Source organism: Trichomycterus rosablanca, chromosome 4 (assembly GCF_030014385.1).
Source record: "Trichomycterus rosablanca isolate fTriRos1 chromosome 4, fTriRos1.hap1, whole genome shotgun sequence".
NCBI classification, from domain to species: Eukaryota; Metazoa; Chordata; class Actinopteri; order Siluriformes; family Trichomycteridae; genus Trichomycterus; species Trichomycterus rosablanca.
The window spans coordinates 1726526-1748933 of record NC_085991.1 but is presented as its reverse complement, the minus strand read 5'-3'; the positions used below and the strand labels follow the sequence as shown (position 1 = coordinate 1748933).

At 46.0% G+C, this 22408-nt stretch overlaps 1 protein-coding gene across 3 annotated transcripts in view; it reads left to right on the top strand.

The window, feature by feature from the left end:
* The window catches only part of arhgap21b (Rho GTPase activating protein 21b), a 61750-nt gene that overhangs the window by 5844 nt on the left and 33498 nt on the right, over positions 1-22408 (top strand). For 2 of the 3 annotated variants that reach the window (XM_062993761.1, XM_062993760.1), the window contains exons 3-7: positions 10948-11121; positions 11218-11239; positions 15584-15676; positions 16173-16251; positions 17953-18007. In XM_062993761.1, the coding sequence (XP_062849831.1) occupies positions 10948-11121; positions 11218-11239; positions 15584-15676; positions 16173-16251; positions 17953-18007 (423 nt within the window). Of the gene's footprint in view, positions 1-10947; positions 11122-11217; positions 11240-15583; positions 15677-16172; positions 16252-17952; positions 18008-21260; positions 21669-22408 lie in introns of those variants that run through there. The other variant, XM_062993762.1, reaches the window with a different exon arrangement.

Below are 22408 nucleotides of genomic sequence, written 5' to 3'. Positions count from 1 at the left end.
TGAACGAGCCCTTTCCTGCCCCGTAGTCCCGGTTTGTTGTAAAGGAAAGCACTTAAACGAAGTGGGTTTAATAAACGCAGTGACGCTGATGCTGATGAATAGGTGGTTTATTAGGTCCGTTAATCTTCTCACTTCAGTCCAGATCGTCCCCGCGTTGGACGCAGCTGCTGAACAGAGACTTTTGTGTGGAAACTCCTGCCCACATCGGTCATGGGCCGAAGGACGGCTATTTATAGCGCGTCCACGTTCATGCACGTCAGTCTCGTCTTTTATTTAATATTCAGAGTGTTAAATGAGCGGTAGCTTGTGTTGTTGGAGCTTCTCCTCGGATGCTCTGTCGGTCTGTGTGGCTGTTAGGTTAGAAAGTTCATTGATAAAATCACCAGGATGTTTTTTTTTTTGCCACAGTTTGATTAAACGTATTTCACAACCGCTGGAGACCTTTAATCCAGCTGCTGTGTTCATACCGATGTGTACGTGAAACAAATGTGCCGGTTTAGTTAAAGAAAAACCTTAAAAACCTCTCACACACACACACACACGGCTACCAGTTCAGTGTACTTTAAGTTAACGTGCTGGTTAATATTTACAGTCTGCAGGTTAAACTTTGACACCAATCAGGGTTAATATTTCTGAACTGTGCTAATACTGACAACTAGGGCTGCAACTATCGATTAACTTTGTAATCGAGTATTCTATCGATTATTCCAGCGATTAATCGAGTAATCGGTTAATTAAAGAAATAGTTTTGCTTTAATAAAGAGCAAAATTAAATACGTATAAGATTAAATAAGACGCGTCTCTCGGAACAAACTGCACATTTTTATTCCTTACATACAGGACAGTTCAAAGAGAACATTTTGATATGCAAAAATAAATCAATTACTTTTAAAATGTAAACAGGTCATTAATAATAATACATAAACCTGAGCCTCTAATTTGTGCAACTTTTAGAACTAAAAGGTTTCAGCTCCAGCTCACGCAGAACATAAAGCTTTAATATTTTTTTATACATTTTTTCCAGCTTGAAATGATCTCAAACTTTCTGTGGTTTTCTCTGTCCGGTCTCGTCTGTTCGTCCCTCGATATTTTCTCTCTCTCTCTCTCTCTCCATTCTGCGCTATCAGATTGCGGCTGCGTCCTAAATCGCACTTCTATACCGAACAGTACGCAGGAGCAGCGAGCGTGTCCAAAAAACGTAGTATTCATTACACTGTATGTGAAAAGTAAAAGGATTAAGTCCTGTTAAGTTCTGTTTCAGTGTGAGATTTCGGACACAGCCCTCGGCTTCTTTACGTCACCTGACCACAGCGTGAACGCGCTGTGCAAAAGTGCGAAACACCGTGAGCTGTATATAAATGTATACAAAATTTTAATCGATGATTTTTAGTAATCGAATTACTGGAGTTTCTCGACGAATCGTTTCAACCCTACTAACCACCTGTAAAAAGAACCTAAATCTCCTAATAGCAGCCTGGCGATGAACCACCGTCCTGTTCATCCTTCACGAAACGAGGCGACGAGACGGCAGCGGTGACCCTGCGACGCAGGGCGCGGCCTCACCGAGATGATGTTTTGTTCCGGCCCCTCCGTGCTGCCCGCCGCTCTTCTCCGAATTCGGACGAATCTCGGTTCTCGACGTTTCCTGATACTGTCTGTCTGTTTTGGGACGTTGGTAGACAATAAATCTGTTGTTCGCGCATTCCAGTCCAAGCTGGTACGACTGACACGGACTTAAATGAATCATTTTGTGAATTTGTTTTCCTGCCCTCGAAACAACGGCCCTGTGTCGGGTCATTTAAAAAAAAGACGTTTCCTCTCTTCAGTGTCGAGCTGGAATAACTGGCTGTATAAATCCTACAGGTTTCATCTGCACGTCGTTTGTGCTGGTCTGACTTCTGTGTTAGTGTGTGTTGCGCTGGTATGAGTGGATCAGACACAGCAGCGCTGCTGGAGTTTTTAAACACCTCACTGTCACTGCTGGACTGAGAATAGTCCACCGACCAAAAATATCCAGCCAACAGCGCCCCGTGGGCAGCGTCCTGTGACCACTGATGAAGGTCTAGAAGATGACCAACTCAAACAGCAGCAATAGATGAGCGATCGTCTCTGACTTCACATCTACAAGGTGGACCGACTAGGTAGGAGCGTCTAATAGAGTGGACGGTGAGTGGACACGGTGTTTAAAAACTCCAGCAGCGCTGCTGTGTCTGATCCACTCGTACCAGCACAACAGACACTAACACACCACCACCCAAATAATACGAGTGTATGTTTATTATTTGGTTAGTCTGTTTAGTTGGAGAGCGGCATGGTTGCTCACAGCGAGAAGGTCCTGGGTTCGATCCCCAGGCGGGACGGTCCGGGTCCTTTCTGTGTGGAGTTTGCATGTTCTCCCCCCCCGTGTCTGCGTGGGTTTCCTCCCACAGTCCTAAAACGTGCAGTCAGGTTAATTGGAGACACTGAATTGCCCTATAGGTGAATGAGTGTGTGTGTGTGTCTGCCCTGCGATGGACTGGCGCCCCGTCCAGGGTGTTACTGTGTGCCTTGCGCCCATTGAAAAGCTGGGATAGGCTCCAGCACCCCCCCCCCCCCCCCCCGACCCTGATTGGATAAGCTGGTAAGCAAGTGAGTGAGTGTTTAGTTGGATCTTACAATGAACTGTTTCTGCTCGTCTTAAAGCAGCATCTTGACGCACGATGACTTGTCGATACGAAACTTGACACGTTAGATGTTTTGATGGACAGAAATTGCAAACATTTGCATCCCTGTTCCACAGTAGGTGGCGTAATGCAGTGCCAATGACCGTGCTGCTGAGTTCCGGGGGTTTGAGTCCCGGGCTGGGCTCAGAAGTACACAAGGTGCATGTGGGTACGCCTACCTAGTAGAGGTGTAACGATACACTCTACCCACGATGCGATGCGATTGACGATACTGGGTTCACGATACGATTTTTTCCCGATGTTTTTTTTAAACTGAAATTGAAGACAAACGATGACAAAGTTTCCTTTTATTATTTCTCTTAAAAAATAAACGAAAATCCTGTATTTGTGATTATCTTTTATTTATCTAAATAACGAACGAGGTAGGTACAAACTATGCAAAACAATTTTGAATGAAGCCCAATTTGGCTGAAAACACCTGAATCTGGCAACCAGGCGTATAGCGCCAGTGACGTCAACCAGGCGAGGTGTATAGCGCCAGCGCCCTCTGCTGTTTAGGTGAATCTCGATTCATTATACATGTCAAATCGATTTGAATCGATTAGTGAGTGGGCGTATCAGTCAGGGGCCAGTGATAGCTCAGTGGTTAAGGTACTGGACTAGTAAACAGAAGGTTGCCGGTTCAAGCCCCACCACCACCAAGTTGCCACTGTTGGGTCCCTGAGCAAGGCCCTTAACCCTCAATTGCTCATCGTGTAAGTCGCTTTGGATAAAAGCGTCTGCTAAATGCTGAAAATGTAAATGTAAGTCAGGAAGGGCATCCAGCGTAAAAACGCTACCAAATCAACTGTACAGTCGAGTGATCCGCTTTATTTGCATGTTGCCGTTTAACCTTCAGTAACCGTAAGATTCCCGAACCTGCGCACACGGCCTGTTTAAACAGCACTCACAGCCACAACATTCCTGTCTGTCAGCTGCTGCTCCTCATAACCAGGCTTCCCTCTTCCCATGTCTGTCATCGTGTCATTACCCCGTTGTCTGGAAGGAATAATTACGCTTGGGTTCTAGTTACGGTACAGAAGAGTCAGCTGGGATGATGGGAAGGAAATATTCGCTGAATGAGCGTGTGGGTGTTTCCACCCAGTTTGGTAGGGGTGGGTTTATAAAATCGATTTTTCGATTCGAATCGATCTTTATTCGAACGATCCGATATCGATTCACATAAACGCGAGATCGATCTTTTAAATACGCCCCTTTTTACGGTGCACACGGAAATCTGTTACCCCCTTTAATCTCGCCTGACCAGCCAGTGTTTTTTCATGCTACGAGATCTGACCTGCACATCAGTTCAGCATGGCAGAAGCTCAGGTTATGACCACTACACAACTTTCTGCACTGATTTTCGCTCGGCGACGGGTCGGTGCTGGATTCGGGAGGAACTCGGTGTTCGCTCGGCGTGTGATGTGAGAAACAGCGAGGGGAAACACAGGGGCGAGGTTGTAAACAGGTGGTGGAGCGCAATATAGTTTCTATCAGAATACATCAGCACACACACGAGTTTTACAGTATTTCTGACCTGATCGTTCTCTACAAAACAAAATATTTATTAACCTCCAACTCACTATAGAACAAGCCATGCTGCTCGTGTTGCCAGATCCACTCGGATTCATTTATTTCATCAGCGCACAAACTTTCATCTCTCGCTGCTTGTTGATGTGCATGTTTGGACGTGGTATCATTAAACCTTTCATCACTTCTCACGTGTGTTTTCGTGACAGAACGTAGTTTTGGAGAGCAGAGAAGCTCGCCTGTGATTCCCCCTGGTGATAGATGGTGTAAAAAACCCCCCATCGCCGATCAGTCGTGTAGTGTGAACATTACAGCGACCCGGTGTTAATCAGAGTGTCGTGTCGTGTAAACTTGGTATAAGCTGTTCAACAGCCAGGTGTATGTTTACATTACATTTACAATGTTGTAGCGTGTCAGACATATAAAATAATAATAAAAAATGAATGTTACTGTTTTCTGTTTTGGATTAATTATTTATGTAAACAAAATACACAAATATATTTAATAATAAATGTTCTTTGTACAATTATCACATTCGTTCTCTGAACATCTGCACATATTTAAACAAAACCTGTTCATGTAACTCAAATATGCCTAAATGTGTTGAATCGAAATCGAATCGGGACCTTGTGAATCGAATCGAATCGATCCAGGAAATTAGTGGCGATACCCAGCCCTACAGTTTAGTCATATCCAATTACCCGATCGCATTTTCCTTTCCGCGATGAAGGCTGTAACTAACACGCACTCGCTCCGAAACATGTGCAGATCTGGGACAGTTGTGGCCTAGTGGTTAAGGTACTGGACTTGTAATCCAAAGGTTGCTGGTTCAGGCCCCACTACTGCCAGGTTGCCACTGTTGGGCCCTTGAGCAAGGCCCTTAACTCTGTATACTGTAAGTCGCTTTGGACAAAAGCGTCTGTTAAATGCCGAAAATGTAAACGTTGTCGGTCGTCTCCGTGCAGCGTCGTCGATCGGCCAGTAGAGGTCGTGATTGCGGCACTTCATAAGGAATCACGTCTAGTACTCCAATAATTCTTCGTGTAGGCGCCCGGTCGGCTGGTAGCAGAGCCGAGATTCGAACCTGTATTTTCCCCTGCTCATACTTCAGCCACGGTGTTTAACAGTGATCCATACGGTCTTATTTTATTTTTATTTGCGTTTACATTTTCATTTTCAGCATTTAGTAGACGCTTTTATCCAGAGCGACTTACAGTCTAAGCAGTTGAGGGTTAAGGGCCTTGCTCAAGGACCCAAAAGTTGCAACCTGACGGTGGTGGGGTTTGAACCAGCGACCTTCTTCTTACTAGTCCAGTACCTTAACCGCTAGGCTACAACTGCATATTTTTTTTTATGCATAAGCATTTCTTGATTGAGCACTAAAACAGTGGTTAATCGATTAGCAGTGACATTAGTTTGTAGTTGTTTGAGTTAGTAGTGCAATTTTTCTCTCGCAACACTAATAATAAAAACCTTCAAGAGAAGAACGTTAGTTTGCATGTTCTCTTCAGGCCTGGGTGGTTTTGCTTTGTAGACCTGAGCTTTTAAATTTTTTAGATTTGCTTGCGTTTTACATAACCTGTCTGAAAACAGTAATAGAGAGAGAGAGAGAGAGAGAGAGACTCCATTATGCAAGAATTCAGTAGAAGCCACTTAAATCTTAACTCGTGTTCGATCTCCTTTCTCACGGCTGTTCGTGGACTTTGGAAGGTGTGGAGGAGCGTCTGGTTTTGGGCTTAATTCGTGGGGAATTGTCCAGGCTGTTGCAGATGCATTCGTGGTCCTGCGATGGAATATTAAGATGCTGTAGGATTGTTGCTGTCGTGTTTTTGGAGCTGCTCGTGCGTTTAGTGTTTGGTTTGGTTAAATTGACTTGTTGTTATTCCTTCCTCTGTGGAGTTTGTTTCTCATTGCTGATTTTAGCCCCACCACCGCCAGATTGCGACTGTTGGACCCCTAAAAAAGGCCCTTAAGGACCTTTAATTTGCTTGAATTGTATTCTGTAATAATTGTAAGTTGCTTTGAATAACAGCAACTAATAACTGCTGCAAAATAATAAATACTTACCACAAATAAACACCCATTTCGAGACCGCTGGTGGCTTTGTGTGTTGGACTTTTTTTCTATTTATTGATGCATCTTCTCCCAATTTATCGTAGTCGGTTTATCTTCCGCTGCTGGTGGATCCCTGATCGCAGTCGAGGTTTTGCCCTCCGACCCGCACGCAGTCCTTAGCGGAACCTTTCTTTCACCCATGCGTTCTGCACAGACGCCTCTCTATCTGCTAATCGGGGTCCGTACACAGCGTCTGAAGACCCCTCCCACATAGTCCGGTCATCCCGCCCTAGCAGGAAAGCGTCACTGCAGGCACTGCCGGTCATTCCCGCTAGATGGCGCCCAGCCAACCGGTTGCAACGCCGAGTTTCGAACCAAGGAGTTCAGAATCTCGGCGCTGGTGTGATAGCGGAATATCGTGCTGCACCACCTGGGTGCCAGGGTTGTCGTTTTTGGAGCTGCTTGTGCGTTTAGTACAATTTGTTTGCTTGTTGTTAATAGCGGGGCTTTCGTGTGTGTTGTGTTCAGTTGGGTTGAATCGACTCGTTTATTTCCTTCCTCAGTGCAGTTTGTTTTGGTTCCAGCCCCACCACTCCAGGTTGCCACTGTTGGGCCCCTGAACAAGGTCCTTAACCCCTCAGTTTCTTAAATTGTATTCAGTCATACTTGTAAGTCGCTTTGGATAAAAGCATCTGATGTTGCAAATGCTGCGCATGTAAATGTTTAAAAGCAGAAACTTCTTGCCACGAATAAATACCCAGTCTGAGACCACCAGTGCTGTTGCGTGGTCTTTATAGCATATTTAGACGACTGCGTCTCGTCACCTTGTTGACTATTGTACCAACAACATGAGGAGCTTAATAATTCATTAATAGTAATTGTTCACATGGTGTCGTCGCCCCCATCCACTGTTTCGGAAAGACTTTCCTCAGTATTTGGAAATTTGTCTTTGGGAATTTGTTCCTGTCTATTTAAAGCAGCAAGAACCCATTCGGACCAGAAGCTTTGGTTTCCAGATGATGTTCCAGTTAAGCGTTTGGGTTGGGTGTAGGTCAGGACTTAAGGAGGTCAAACCATGTCTCTTAAACTCTCTTTCTAGTTTGTCCTCCCTAGACACTAGGGACGTTGTAGCCTAGTGTTTAAGTGTACTGGACTAGTAATCAGAAGGTCGCCGTTTCAAGCCCCATCACTGCCGGGTTGTTGCTGTTGGGCCCTTGAGCAAGGCCCTTAACCCTCAATTGCTTAGACAGTATACTGTCACACTTTGCTTTGGATATAATCGTCTGCTAAATGTTGAAAATGTAAACGTAGACGAAGTGAAAGTCTGTTCCATTTGAGTTTTGGTCCTGTTGAAGTTTTCGGGACTTTTCTTGGGGTGGGTACTTTACATTTCACCTTGTGACTAAGGTGTTTTTTTTTATGGCACTGGTGCGAATGGGTGTGCGTCGCATGTGTGAATGACGCGAAGGTGATGGGACGAGGCTCGGTCATGGAAAGGAACTCGCTGACTGATTCGTCCTTCATAATGTCGGCGCTCGGGGTGGATTTCATTTCTTCCTTCCTCATGTATTAGTCATGAGAGATTTTTCCTTCCACCACCTTTGACTTTGGTGACTGATGGTTTTGGCTCTGTTCTGTTTAGGTAGATGAATAAAATGTCATTTAACCAGTTTTTACCTTTTATTCTTTTGATTTTCACCTTTAAAATAACTGTTACTGCAGTTCGTTTATTTCCCAAACATAAGAGTATAAAAGATATAAAAAATAAAGCGAATAAAGCAGCACGGAGTGAATTCCAGGGTCCAGGGGGCAAGGCGTAGCCTAGTGGTTAAGGTACTGGACTAGTAATCAGAATGTCACTGGTTCAAACCCCACTACTGCCAGGTTGCTGCTGTTGAGCCCTTGAGCAAGGCCCTTAACCCTCAATTGCTCGGACTGTATACATTTACATTTCCATTTTCGGCATTTAGCAGACGCCTTTATCCAAAGCGACTTACAGTACAGTTACAGTGTACAGTCTGAGCAACTGAGGGTTAAGGGCCTCGCTCAAGGGCCCAACAGCAGCAACCTAGCAGCGGTGGGGCTTGAACCAGCAACCTTTGGATTACCAGTCCTGTGCCTTAACCACTAGGCTTACACACTCGCTTTAGATAAAGGCGTCTGCTAAGTGCCAAAAATGTAAATGTCCAGGCCCAATGTGTCCCACTATGTCAGTATAGGACCATTACTGAATGATCTAGAATCTATGTAGAAGAAGCTACATAAGATATGGACCTCAAAGTTTGATGCTGCACCACCAGGCTTGAGGTGTAGTACCAGTGCCAGAGTAGCCGGGTTTGGGGGGGGTTTGAGATGGAACACTAGCTCACTACTGATCAAGTGCTTATGTCTTATGGTTTGTAGTGGTGGGTGGATCGATCCAAATATCGATATTATCGATACCAATACCAATATTTGGATCTAGTGTGATGAGATCTATACTTCAGTTTTACTTTTTCTCCGCTACATTCAGCACGTTTCTCACGTTTCGGCAGAAAGTAAAGATCATGTGTGTACAGACTGGCTCCCCTCACGTCTCACATCTCACATGCTCTCACCTCGCTCCTCTCCTCCTGCTCTGCTGGGTTTACTGTGGTACCGTAACGTTGTTATGTTATTATAATCCTAACACACATCGGTACGTTGGTCGGCACGCGCAGTGCGGCCCTTATTCCGTGTTTCGGTGAATGAGGGCTCTTTTCTTTTGACTTTGTGCTTATAAATGTAAACAGAATAGCATCGATTTTTTTTATTTCAAATGAACAAGGACATGTGTATTCGGTCACTATTAAAAATTTACAAATGTATTCACCCAGCAGACACAACTATGTGTCGTGAGTTGTGAATAAATGAAAATGTATTCAGATTTAGCCATTTGAAGATGCATCTACCTTGATTATTAAAAAGTATCGGTATCGGTATCGATATCGGCAATACTGGCCCTCTATTTACTTGGTATCGGCTCGATACCAAATTTTGCAGTATCGCACACCGCTAATGGTTTGGGCTGTGCGAATAATAAAATCGATAGGGTTCAAGCACCGTTGTTTGATGAACGGCAGCCCTGATTCTGACTTTATATTAATGCTGGTGGTTTTAATATTGGATGTCCAACCAGGTTGTGGTCAGGCGTCCAGATACTATTTGCTATGTAGTGTATGAGATGCTTTTATCAGTCCTGGTGTTTTGAATGTGAGGGATTTCGGTGGAACTGGAGAGTGCTTGAGCTTTTACTCTTGGGTTGTAAAGCGAAGGGTGTAAATGCTAAGTAGGTGTTACTATAAATACTGTAAATAATGCGTGTGCGTGTGTGTGTGTGTGTGTGTGTGTGTGTGAGAGAGAGACAAGAACCAAATGCTCCCTCCTGAATCACCCTGGGAAATGTCTCGTCACCAAAACCTGTGGGAGTCCGGAGTCAGCTGTGTAATAGACGTGTGTGTGTGTGTGTGTGTGTGTGTGTGTTGGAGCTGTCGCTTGGGCCATAAAATTCCCACATTTTCACAAGTGCCACAGTAGGTGCCATTTTGCAAGGCAGTCGCTGCTTATCGGAGGTTCGATGACTCGGCACACAGACTCAACTTCCTGTGTTTGCTTACGGGCACTGTTGGTTTTGTATAAAGTTCATGCCAGGGTCATTCACAAATTACCGTGTTATTATTTCCACTTTCTGTTAACCAGTAACTGATGGCCATTAGTCAAAATACTATTATTATTGGTTAAAAACAGCTCAACATAGCGACCTTACGTTTGGAAAACCAGCATTCGGAAGCTCTTCCTGATGATGTGTGATAATCATCATGATCCAAGATCTCCAGCATTTAGCTACACTTTTCACCGATCAGCCATAACATTAAAACCACCTCCTTGTTTCTACACTCACGGTCCATTTTATTATCAGCTCCACTTACCATATAGAAGCACTTTGCAGTTCTACAATTACTGACTGTAGTCCATCTGTTTCTCTACATGCTTTGTCAGGACCCCCACAGAGCAGGTATTACGTATTTAGGTGGTGGATGATTCTCAGCACTGCAGTGACACTGACATGGTGGTGGTGTGTTAGTGTGTGTTGTGCTGGTACGAGTGGATCAGACACAGCAGCGCTGCTGGAGTTTTTAAACACCTCACTGTCACTGCTGGACTGAGAATAGTCCACCAACCAACCGTGGGCAGCGTCCCGTGAGCACTGATGAAGGTCTAGAAGATGACCGACTCAAACAGCAGCACTAGACGAGCGATCGTCTCTGACTTTACATCTACAAGGTGGACCGACTAGGTAGGAGCGTCTAATAGAGTGGACGGTGAGTGGACACGGTGTTTAAAAATTCCACTCATACCAGCACAACACACACTAACACACCAGCACCATGTCAGTGTCACTGCAGTGCCGAGAATCATCCACCACCTAAATAATAGCTGCTCTGTGGTGGTCCTGACAAGGGGGTAACGAAGCATGTAGCGAAACATATGGACTACAGTCAGTAATTGTAGAACTACAAAGTGCTTCTATATGGTAAGTGGAGCTGATAATAAAATGGACCATGAGTGTAGAAACAAGGAGGTGGTTTTAATGTTATAACCCTAACCCCCCCCCCCCCCCCCCCCCCCTCCTTCGTTACAGGACACGCAGGATCAGTACGAACCCCAGGCCGCCACGTTCCAGCTGGAGGACGAGCCGTTCTCGTGGCCGGGTCCCAGAACGGTTCGACTGCGCCGCACCTCCACGGGATTCGGCTTCACCCTGCGCCACTTCATCGTTTATCCACCGGAGTCTGCCGTACATTCCATTTTCAAGGTAGACGAATGTTCGTTCATGACGACGATAATGTGGTTTTGTCCGGATGAGACGAGCTCAGCTCAGTAATTGTTTTCTTCTTCTTCTTTTTCGCAGGATGAAGACGGTGACCATCGAGGTAGGTTCTACTTTTAAACTTGGTCTGAGTGAGGCAGCTAGCAGAACCGTATTTCGCACCCTGGTGTGTGTAGCTCAGGAGAATTTATCACAGACTGGAGAGCAACGTGGAAGCACGAATCTGTGAGCTCCAGTGTCCTGCACGGAGGTCTTTAGGATGAACCAGAACGTCAAAATAAGTTCCCAAGCCACTCTGGTGGCGCAGCGGTGAAATACGCTAGCACACCAGAGCTGGGATTCCAAATACATTGTATACATCTAGGGCAGACCTGGGCATTGTACGGCCCCAACAGGCCCGCGGCAATTAAAAATCAGACGTAAATAAATGTACGCCGCACATGAACAGGATTGTTTCTGACAGGAGCGCTGTGTCTTTAAATTTCCGCAAGTTCGGATTTACGTGTGGGCGAGGGTTTTTTTTTCCTCCCCCTCTTAGCGCATCCAATTGTTCAATTAGCATCGTGCTTCCTCTCTGTCTATGCCGAACCCCGCCCTGACCGAGGAGATCGAAGCTAACCCGTATCCCCTCCGAAACATGCGCAGCAGCCGGATGCATTTTCGCCACCCGCACATCGACGAGTTTGGCGCCACCCAGAGACACACCCTAAGGGCGCTCTTGCTCATCTCCTGTGCAGGCGCCTCGAATCAGCCGGCAGAGGTCGTAATCACGCATTCTGACAGAGAGAGACCCGTATCCGGTTCTTTGTCCCACCCCCCCCAACTGAGCAACCGGCCAATCGTTGCCCATACAGGCGCTCAGCTTCGACCCGGTGAGTGGTATCGAATCCAGCCCTGGTTGCAGCGTGTCTTTTTACCGCTGCGCCACCTGAGCGGCGCTTTAAATCGCTGTTACGGTACTAAACAGAGAAATACAAGAACGATGCGGAGCGTCACACCTGAAGCTTCTCTAACTAAACTGCAAAAGCAGCAAGGGCATTTTCACATCCAGAACTGAAGCACTCAGGACCAGCTTAGTGATTTTAATAAGAATATCCAACAATAACAAAGGACTGAAAAACAGCAAATGAGGTGATTAAAGTCCAAACAAAATAGTGCAAAGTTTAAAAACCTGCACATTTTGTTCACATTTGTTTTTGAAAAACTAGTTGATTAAATAGTGAAATAATGTTGATGTTTTTACTCAGATGATCAGAACTGCACAATTTACTGCTTTTTATAAAGAGATAAAATTAATATTGAGCAGAATTAAGTTCACCCTATTGGTCCGGCCCTCCACAACAGTCCCAGTTTCTTATGTGGCCCCTTGGAAAATGTAATTGCCCCCCACTGATCTAGGGTCTGCCGTCCGGCTGGGCTGGCTGTTGTTCACAGGGTGGGATGACTTGGAACATGGTTCATTTACATTTTCGACATTTAGCAGACGCTTTTATTCAAAGCGACTTACAGTACTGTGACAGTATGTTATCTAAGCAATTGAGTCTTAAGGGCCTCATTTAAGGGCACGAAAGTGGCAACCTGGCAGTGGTGGGGCTTGAACTAGTGACCTCTTGATTACTAGTCCAGTACCTTATCCGTTAAGCTACAACTGCCCTAAAGATTTACATTTTTTGGCATTTAGCAGACGCCTTTATCCGAAGCGACGTACAGTACTGTGAGACAGTATATACAGTCTGAGCAATTGAGGGTTGGGTTTGACCTTATCCTTAGCTCCCTTAAAACGCTCCTACTGAGGCGCCTTAATTCTGAGTGATGATCTGACTGAATAACGAGGGAGTGTCCGACGTTCCTCAGCGCTGAAGTCAAGTGACTAAGTAGTGCGCCTAAATAATCTGCCTCATGAGCTCCGTGTCTTATTAGAATCCTCTCTACTGAGGTATTAGGGAGCGGGGCGGGTCACTAGGTTTTCATACAGACCCACAGTGTTGGATAAATCAACCGATCACACACGTCACCTGCATTAGAAGGAATTCTCACCTGTTCTGGATGACGTTGATGACCTGAGAGTAGGTCTACCCGATGATGCTCTCGCCGTCCATATGGACCTTTTGATTTCTAGTCCAGCACCTTAACCACTAGGCTACAAACTGGTGCGATTGCGACCTCTGCTGGCTGGTCGGTGGCACCTGCGCGCACAAGGCTGATCCGCATATCGTGCATTCGGTGCCGGGCGTGTGCCGATCGCGGAGCTCCTCGGTCGGCAGTGGAGGTGGCGCAATCAGGGTGGTTGGATACGACTAGATTAAAGGAGAAAAAAATCTTGCTGTCGGCTTTTTATCGAACGGGCACAAATTCCCACAGAGAAGAGCTGAAAAGATCGCATAGAGGTCACATGGGACGTCCGACAAGCTCACAGTCAGGCGTCCTCATTCTTTCGGCCATATCGGCTCTCTATGCGGACATCCATGGAGATAAAACTAAACTGTGCTCCTGCTCTTCTCGTCTAAGCTTATTGGCTAAGATGCTGGACTTCAAGGTTTCCAAAGCTGCCACTGTTGGGCCCTCAATCAAGGCCCCAAATTTCCAGTAGCTTTAAAGTTCATAACTTTAATGTTAGATTTAGAAATAAAGCAGCCTGATTTAGGCTAGTAGGACAATCGGCCTATTCCTGTTTCTCCTCGAGCCTCAAATATTCTCAATATAATATTCCCGATCATCACATGCAGTGAGGCGACATATTTAACACAAAGGAAATACAGAAATTCACGCACTCATTATCTGTGCTGGTTAAATGTACTGGTGATGTTTCTAACTGGTTTGGAATCTCTGGAGCCCTTCAGCACCAGTTTTAAAAGGGCAAATAAACGAGACAGCACTGCCCCCTGTTGGTGTGTTTCCTCTGACCATGTCAGATTATTCTTTTCTGTTTTGTTTAAGTCAGTCAGTCATTGACTGATATTTGCTTACTGAGCTGTACTTTTTTACATACCTCTGATCTAGATGAATAGTGACTTTTTCAGGCCAGCTGAGCCGCAAACACACCCGAATGTTCAGCAGCCAGCGGGCGTTTGTCCATATTAGGCAGGTTTATTAACGATCAGTAAATAAATATTCATATAATGTCTAATACATATTTAAAAATGAGTCCATGGTGACATAAAACAAATAAAAAACACACATTTAATTTGAAATGAATGTTAGGCAAAAGACATAATGCGCCCCAAGAGTGATGTGCTTGAAAGTGTAGATAAATGCTTACAATGTGGCATTTAGCAGGTGCTTTTATCAGAACCAGTTTACAGTCACAGTTATAAATTCAAGTACAATAGACATTGTCTCAAAGCAGCTTTACAAAATCCAGGACCAACAGATACAAAAACCCCTGTTGAGCAAGCCGAGGGCGACTGTGGCAAGGAAAAACTCCCTGAAAATTACAGAAGAAACCTTGAGAGGAACCAGACTCAGCAGGGCCCATCCTTCTTGGGTGGTCTGGAGGATACTTTAAATAAATAGGATTTACACAAATCATACAAACACAGAATTCAATGAACTAAAAGTTATAACTGGCAATAAATAGATAAATAAATAATAATAATAATAGAGTTGTTATTCGGTCTAGTCTTCAATAAAGTCTGTAGTGAGTTCTTGTCGTTCTTGGTGCAATTACTCCATACCCGTCACATCCGGCAGGAGCAGCATCGTTGGCACTGCAGTCTCGACTTCAATCCTTAACCTCGGCGGGTAAACGGTTTCCATCAGAACGCCCTCGGGGTAAAACTTATCATTTATAAATTAGGCCACCCAAGGCGGATGGGGGTCCCTGCTGCGTCTGGTTCCTCTGAGGGTTTCTTCCTGTAATTTTAAGGGAGTTTTTCCTCGCCACTGTCGCCCTCGGCTTGCTCAATAGGGGTTTATGGTCTGTTGGCCCTGGATTCTGTAAATCCACATGATTTTCCACATCTGGAAAATTAATTATAAAATTATTCGAATTCGAAATTGAAATGTTATATGCCGGAATTATACTTGAAACATTTACAGCGGACTCACAGTAGATTATACTTTAATGCTGTATATATCTGTACATTCATAGCGTTACATGTATATATTGAACAGATGGCGCTAGTTTTATGTAAGATGTATGTAAGCAAATGTGTGTTTTGTATTTAATGTGTTAAAACTGTGAGGGACTGTGCACCCAAGATTTTCACTCACTTTTCACACCTGTGTTGAAGTTCAAGCAATTATGGGTTAGGGCCTTGCTCAGGGGTCCAACAGTGGCAACATTCTCATCCCTAGTCTAGTTAATCGCTGAGTTACCGTTCCTCCTCTGTCCATTAAGCGCCCAGCCGATTGATTTAGTTCTCATATAGAAAGGACTGGTTTTATAATTAGTGTTTCTGTCCAGATCTACCTCGACACGCCTTCCGGTTTTCTTTATCCTTAACAGGGCGCCCGCGGAACAGGCTGGAGCCGATGGACACCATCTTCGTGAAGCAGGTGAAGGAGGGAGGACCTGCGCACGGAGCTGGACTCTGCACAGGTACCTTCCGTTCACAAGCGGCGACGTTTAAACAGTCCGAGGAAGAGCGCGGCTCAGAAGTGCCAACGCCAGCATGATGAGCATGCGTTTCAATGCTGGCGAGTGGAAACGACGACTTGCGTCACGGTGTAGGCTGTTTATAATGCAGCCAGGTCCTCAGTTCAAGTCACTGTGTGTGATGTAAATCCAACATAATGTTTTTTTTAATGTAAACTAGTCAGGTAAAGTCGTCTGAAGGTCTCCTGTGGTATCAGGTACCAGGATGCAACCAGCAGGTCCTTCAAATCTTTGTACGTTCTGAGGTGGATCGTAGTACGGTGCACCCTGGTTCCTTCTACTCCACGAGTATATGATACACACATGCCCACCATCCATATGTTCCTGTAGAACAGGTGCTTTGGACAGTAAACAGTTAGCATGGGCACCCTGACTGGCACAGAAGGGTTTGAAGCAGTGTAGAACAGACAGAACACGCTCTCGATTTGTTGGTCTGCAGGTGATCGGATCGTGAAGGTGAACGGCGAGAGCATCATCGGGAAGACCTACTCTCAGGTCATCAACGTCATCCAGAACAGGTGAGAATTCCTTCTAATGCAGGTGACGTGTGTGATCGGTTGATTTATCCAACACTGTGGGTCTGTATGAAAACCTAGTGACCCGCCTCGCTCCCTAATACGTTACCTGACCGGCGCCTCAGTGGAGAGGATTCTAATAAGACACGGAGCTCATGAGGCAGATCATTTAGACGCTCTACTCGGACGCTCCCTGGTTATTCAGTCAGATCACCACTCAGAATTAAGGCGCCTCAGTAGGAGCGTTTTAAGGGAGCTAAGGATTTAGACACGCCCTCTTCTCGGGAGTGTAGGATGATGTAAAATGAATCCGTGTAGAGCAGGGGTCTCAAACTCGCGGCCCGCGGGCCGATATTTTGTGGCCCCCGACATAACGTCGGTTTTCTCACACGCACCTATTTTGCCGAGTCGTTGCGCAACTCTTTACCCTTCGCATTTTATTATTTTTTTCACTTAGCAACGTATTAGCAACGTCACTTGGCTGAAACGTGATTCAGATCGACACCAAGTGGAAGGAAAATATATCCCGTCAGCCAGTGCAAGGTACAGAGGACAGAAAGGTGCGATCGCAAAAGAAAACGAATTTACCAAGAACGATTTAATCAAAAAGAGCAAGAATTTAAAATATATAAAACAGACAATGCACTTGATATTAAGAATTAAGAGAGGTGAAGTAACATGGACACCAGAGTTAGCTCAGTGGCGGAGAGATTTGGTAGAGCAGAAGGATGTGTAGGATGTAAACAAAAAGAATAAAATCTAGATCGCTTTATTTATGAATGTCAAATGCATAAACACCTGAGAGATAAATTTAATAATGATAAGAAAAACGAAGTGCTCAAAAAAGCTATGAACAATGATAAAACTTTCAAATTCCTCTCAGAATATATAGAATAATATCCCAAACACTCAGGTATTGGGCAGAGGTGGAAAGAGTACTAAAATATTGTACTCAGGTTAAAGTACTACTACTTTAAATCATTTTTACTGAAATACGAGTAAAATTACTAGTCTAAAAACCTACTCAAGTAAAAAAGTAACTCATTTAAAACGTACTCAGAGTAAACGTTACTTCGTTACTTGTGTTAGTAAAAAAAGAATTCTTAACAATAGGGGGGGTCTCTCCTGTGTAATGCAAACAGGACAAGTGGATATATCTCACAATAGTTGTTTTTAATTAAAATATAATAGAAAAAACATGTTGATACAACATTTAAAGCATTTAGGGATGTGTAATGTGTCATTTTAGTACAGAACATCCCATAAAACATTTTCAAACTGTATAACCACTGAAGTTGGCATTAATTGTGGATTCTATAGAGCAGCCTTCTTTTCATCACCAACAAATACCAAACAACATCCTACTGCAGATCTCATAACTCAAAACAAGTCACGGTTACAAGTGTTGTGACTTTCACTAAATGACCCAAAGAAAACCTTCAAGATGTCAGACAATTCTGGGAATAATGGATCTTTAAAGGTTTCTGGCAGTAGGTAAAAGAAGCCTCTGTTCTGAAGAATTGTTCATGTTCTGAACTGTTATTAATAAAGATTGAGAAGTTTGGATCAGTTGTACGTTTGTTTGTGCGGCCTAGACTCTACCTCCAGCGGCCCCCAGGTAAATTAAGTCCGAGACCCCTGGTGTAGAGAGAGAGAGAGCTCGGTTTTCAGACGGACACTGACTTGTTGATGTTTCTCGTGCAGTGACACCTTCTTGGAGCTGAGCGTGATGCCCAAGGATGAGGACATACTTCAGCTGGTAAGGGTGCAGCATTTTTAAAAAATAGAATTTTAACGTTTTGATATGAGCAGTTTCGTTTCTGGTCGTATCCAAGCGTAGTGTCGTCATCTTTGTAAGAGTTTACTGCTACCAGGATGGAATTTCTGCTATGGACCTTGTCACTTCTGTAATGTGTGGTGCCAGAGCTGCAGTTTGTACCCACGACCACTGGGATCCGGGATATGATTCTCGGAGGTGCTTTTGGCAGGCGGTGCATTTACACAACCATGGTTGGTTGGCAGAACAGCCTGGTTTTTGACAGAAACACAGCAAGAAGGTCTTGGGTTCGATCCTGTCTGTGCAGGGTTAGCATGTACTTCCTAGGGAAGATGCTCCAACCTGCCATCGATGTAAAGAGAGACTAACAATCAAACACATACTGATAGACTGCAGAACACTTAACTCAGAGAGACTGAGGTTTTTTATGTGCTTAAATCCACAGCACCAGGGAAAATAATAAATTTTTTAACATATTTAAATCTAAACATCTTTTATAATTCGTTTTAAATGACACAAAGTGAAGAAGCAACTTGAGTACCGCCGTATAAATGACCCCAGTGTGTCGGTATGACGCTAAAACTGATCAATCAATCCCCGTGACCCTGATTGGATAAGCGGTTAAGACAGTAAGTGAGTGATTATTCAAGATTTGACTGAATTCTGATGATAAACTATAAAGTTTGATGATCATAGACGAGCTTGTACAATTATGTAGCGTAAAACATGCAATAAATGTTTTTTATTCCATCTCGGTGTGTTTCACCGGTGGCAGAACAGCCGTGTCAAGGTGGAAATCTGTCATTTTTAGGCTAATGTCATGATGTTACGTTGGATACGAGTGCTCAGTGTCTTTAACAGACTTGCTCAAGGGCCCACACTAGCAATCTAGCAACCAGCAACCTGATTCTGTCCAGTACACCGTCTCAACTGGTTCAGATTAGGCTTCCACTCCACACACACACACACCACCACCACTTTTCATTCTGTGCAGTTCGGCTGGAGTTTGCAACTCGGCCAGGCCGTTTCTATTTGCGCTGGGAGCTGCTGACCTCTCTCCGGAGCTCCTAACCAGGCCACTGCAGGAGCTGGAACTGTGCCGTCCTCAATAGCGAAGTTTCAGCCTGCTTTCTTTATGCTCCGTCGATTGTATTCCCAGCGCGCGCGTTCACTTCGGTTCGGGTCTAGCGGCCGATACTTGTGCTGACTGACCGGAATTGAGCATGAGCTGTCGGAACGGAACGTTTTTACGGGTCGTCGGTCAGTCACTGACCTCCCTAATTCATGAATGTCGTCCTGTCCAGGGTGCATTTCCGCCTCGTGCCCTTTCTCAGACACACCGTGACCCTGATAAGTACGAGGTGGCTATTGGAACAATGGGGTGTGGGAGCGTGTGTGTGTGTGTGTGTGTGTGTTGGGGGGGGGGGGGGATAAAGTGTTTGAAAGTTGATCAGACTCATTTGTCTGGTTTTTAATGGTCATGTGACCTTTGTAGCAGCGTCCCTGACCACGCAAAGTCAACGGGGTTTTATGCACGCCGCTTGCATCCCAGGACGGACAGGAGGCGCCTCGGCCTCCTGTTAAACGCAGTCCGTCGTGGAGCGTCTTTCACCTCCTTCGCACCACTCGGCGTAGGCTGTGTTGTTACCGTAGCAACCAAGCCGGCAACGATGCCGCCTGTTCGGTCCGGACGGCAGAGTGAAAACCACTCCGACGGTGACGGGAGAGGGTCACGGAGACCCGTTGAAATTACTTCAGAGCAAATATACCTCAAATAAGTGCAAACTAGGACCCCCCACCCCAACCCCGCCATAAAATAACTCTGAGGGTTGATGCGTTTAAGAATTAAGCACAGATTCGTGTGGCATTCGCCGCTTCAGATAATCAGTGCACGCTTTCTGACCGCGGAGAGCCGCAGACTATCACGCCCTGCGTTCGTCCGCCGACGACTTCTTTCACGGAGAGCCGCATAGCGTACGGAGAGTTGATTCCTTGGTCACTCATTGCTTGTGCAGGCATCTCGACCAGCCAGTTGTAGCAGTGGGTTATGAACCCCTTTTGATTTCCCTCCCTCCCTCCCTCCCTCCTTTCATCAGGTACAGCCAGTTGTGCCTCCTGGATGCCTGGCTAGGTCGATAGCACAGCTGAGATTGGATCTCAAGACGAGCTGGAGATTTAGGACACTCGCATGTGATTGAGTTCTATATACTTTGAGCAGTGATCAGAAGCGCCCTGGTCGCCAGTGTTGGGTCCCTGAGCAAGGCCCCAACCCACGGTGGTTCGAGTTCTGTTTAGTCACAGCTGTAAGGCGCTGAATATCAGTCTGGGTAAAGCTGCGAGGGTTTCTGGGTGAGAGGCTAAACATCTACAATCTTAATAGGCAAGCAGTAGCCTAGTGGTTAAAGTATTGGACTAGTAATCAAAAGGTCGCTGGTTCAAGCCCCACCAATGCCAGGTTGCCACTGTTGGGCCCTTGAGCGAGGTCCTTAACCCTCAGTCGCTCAGACTGTGTACTGTCACAGTACTGTAAGTCGCTTTGGATAAAAATGCAGAAAATGTAAATGTTAATAGGGCATTTTAATGAAACCAAAACCATAAGAGCTAAAATAATCTAAAAGGCGCCCAGGTGGTGCAGCTCCTCGGTTCGAAACTCGGCGTTGCCACCGGTCGGCTGGGCGTCATCTAGCGGGCATAACTGGCAGTGCCTGCAGGGGGGGGAGGACCGGACTATGTGGGTGTAGGGACCCAGATTGGCAGATATAGAGGCGCCTGTGCAGAACGCACGGGTGGCAAAGGGTTCCGCGCAAGGCGGAGGAGGCGTGAGCAGCAATACACCCACCTCGACTGCAATCAGGGAGCCTCCAGCAGCGGGAGATGGATTGATTATGATAATTTGGGAGAAAAAACACGTAAAATATGAATAAATAATCTAAAATGGTCATAGTAAACGTCCATTTATTTCTGTAGAGTATTTTTATCGATTAAAAACCAGTTCAGAAGCTTCTCTGATGCTTTCGGCGCTTTGAAAATAAGAGATCGCTATTAATAAAATATAATTCAGGGGAGTGATGTGCTGGCAGGAATGGTACAATCAGCTGATCGCTCTGAACTGTGGAAGCGAATACGAGTGTGTGTGTGTGTGAGGCGTAGGCGAGTCGGGGAGAGAGAGCGCTGGGAGGGCGAGGAGGAGGAGGAAGGCGAGCTGTACCATCTGAACAGAATGTGTAATCAGGCAGCTGCCTCCGTCATGCGAGCGGTCGCAGCTCTCCGAGCCGAGAGAAGACGAGTGTGTGTGTGTGTGCGAGTGTGTGTGTGAGAGAGCAAGAGAGAGCGCGAGAGCTGGAGGTTAGAAGGTAGAAAATGGAGAGGGGCGTAAAAAGAGACGGAGAAGCCGTAGCAGCTCGGAGCACCAAGCCGCGTCTCCGGGCAGGTGGCGTCGCCGACGTGAGCGTCTTCCAGCGCGCCGCCCGCGCCCAGTTCTCTCCAGCGCCGTGTTACGCAACCACGCGGACCGCCCGGGCATTCTGGATCATCCGTTTTTAAAAACCATGCCTGTCTTTTTTTCCTTCTGCTCCCGTTTTCCCGCCTCTTTCCTGCCTGTGTGATGTAATGGCTGCAGTTCGCACGGGAGAGCGCTGGCGTGGTAAGTGTGTGTGTCGCTTGACAGCTAGCCGTGTGTCGCCGTCGTCGTCGTGTGTCATGATTCACAGATGTCATGCATGCCAGTCGGTGCTCTCCGTGTACATCCCGCATCCCGCATCCCTTTCCCATCGCCCCCCCCAGCACCCGGCGTTCCATCGGTGACCAGAGCGCAGCCCCCGGGTACCTGTTTGATTTCGTAGAAAGCCGAGCCGTGTGTAAACACAGCTGGCGTGTTTGCAGTGCCTCGCCCTTTTTATTCATCGTCCACTCGTTACCCGGGGAGAACTTTGACCCCGCGCGGAGTGTGTGGCGTCTCGTGCGAGGAGGGGCAAAGTTCTCCGGTGTATAAGGTGGACGCGAGACTCTACAGGTACGCCTCGCCTCGCCCAAACGGACCGTCTATGCTCCGGAGTCATGATTCCCGAATTCCGGTTCGGTGCCGTCGTTCGCAGGGGCCACGGCGCCCCCCTGGCATCGGCGTCCTTGCCAACTCGGGTGCTGATTCGACAGGTGGGTCCGGCAAACGAACAGATCAAACCTAATCGAATAAAAATGATTCTGAGATTAGATGATTATTTTTTTGGGCTTGTTTCGTGCTCTCCGTCGCGCCTGTTGCCTTTTAAGTCGGATTGTAGGCAGGCTGACGTGCCGCGCTCACCACCACCGCGTTGGCTGGCACTTATCACAAGGGAACTCGCTACCTGTCGGAACACCCAGATGTGATCAGATAACCGTGTTGTG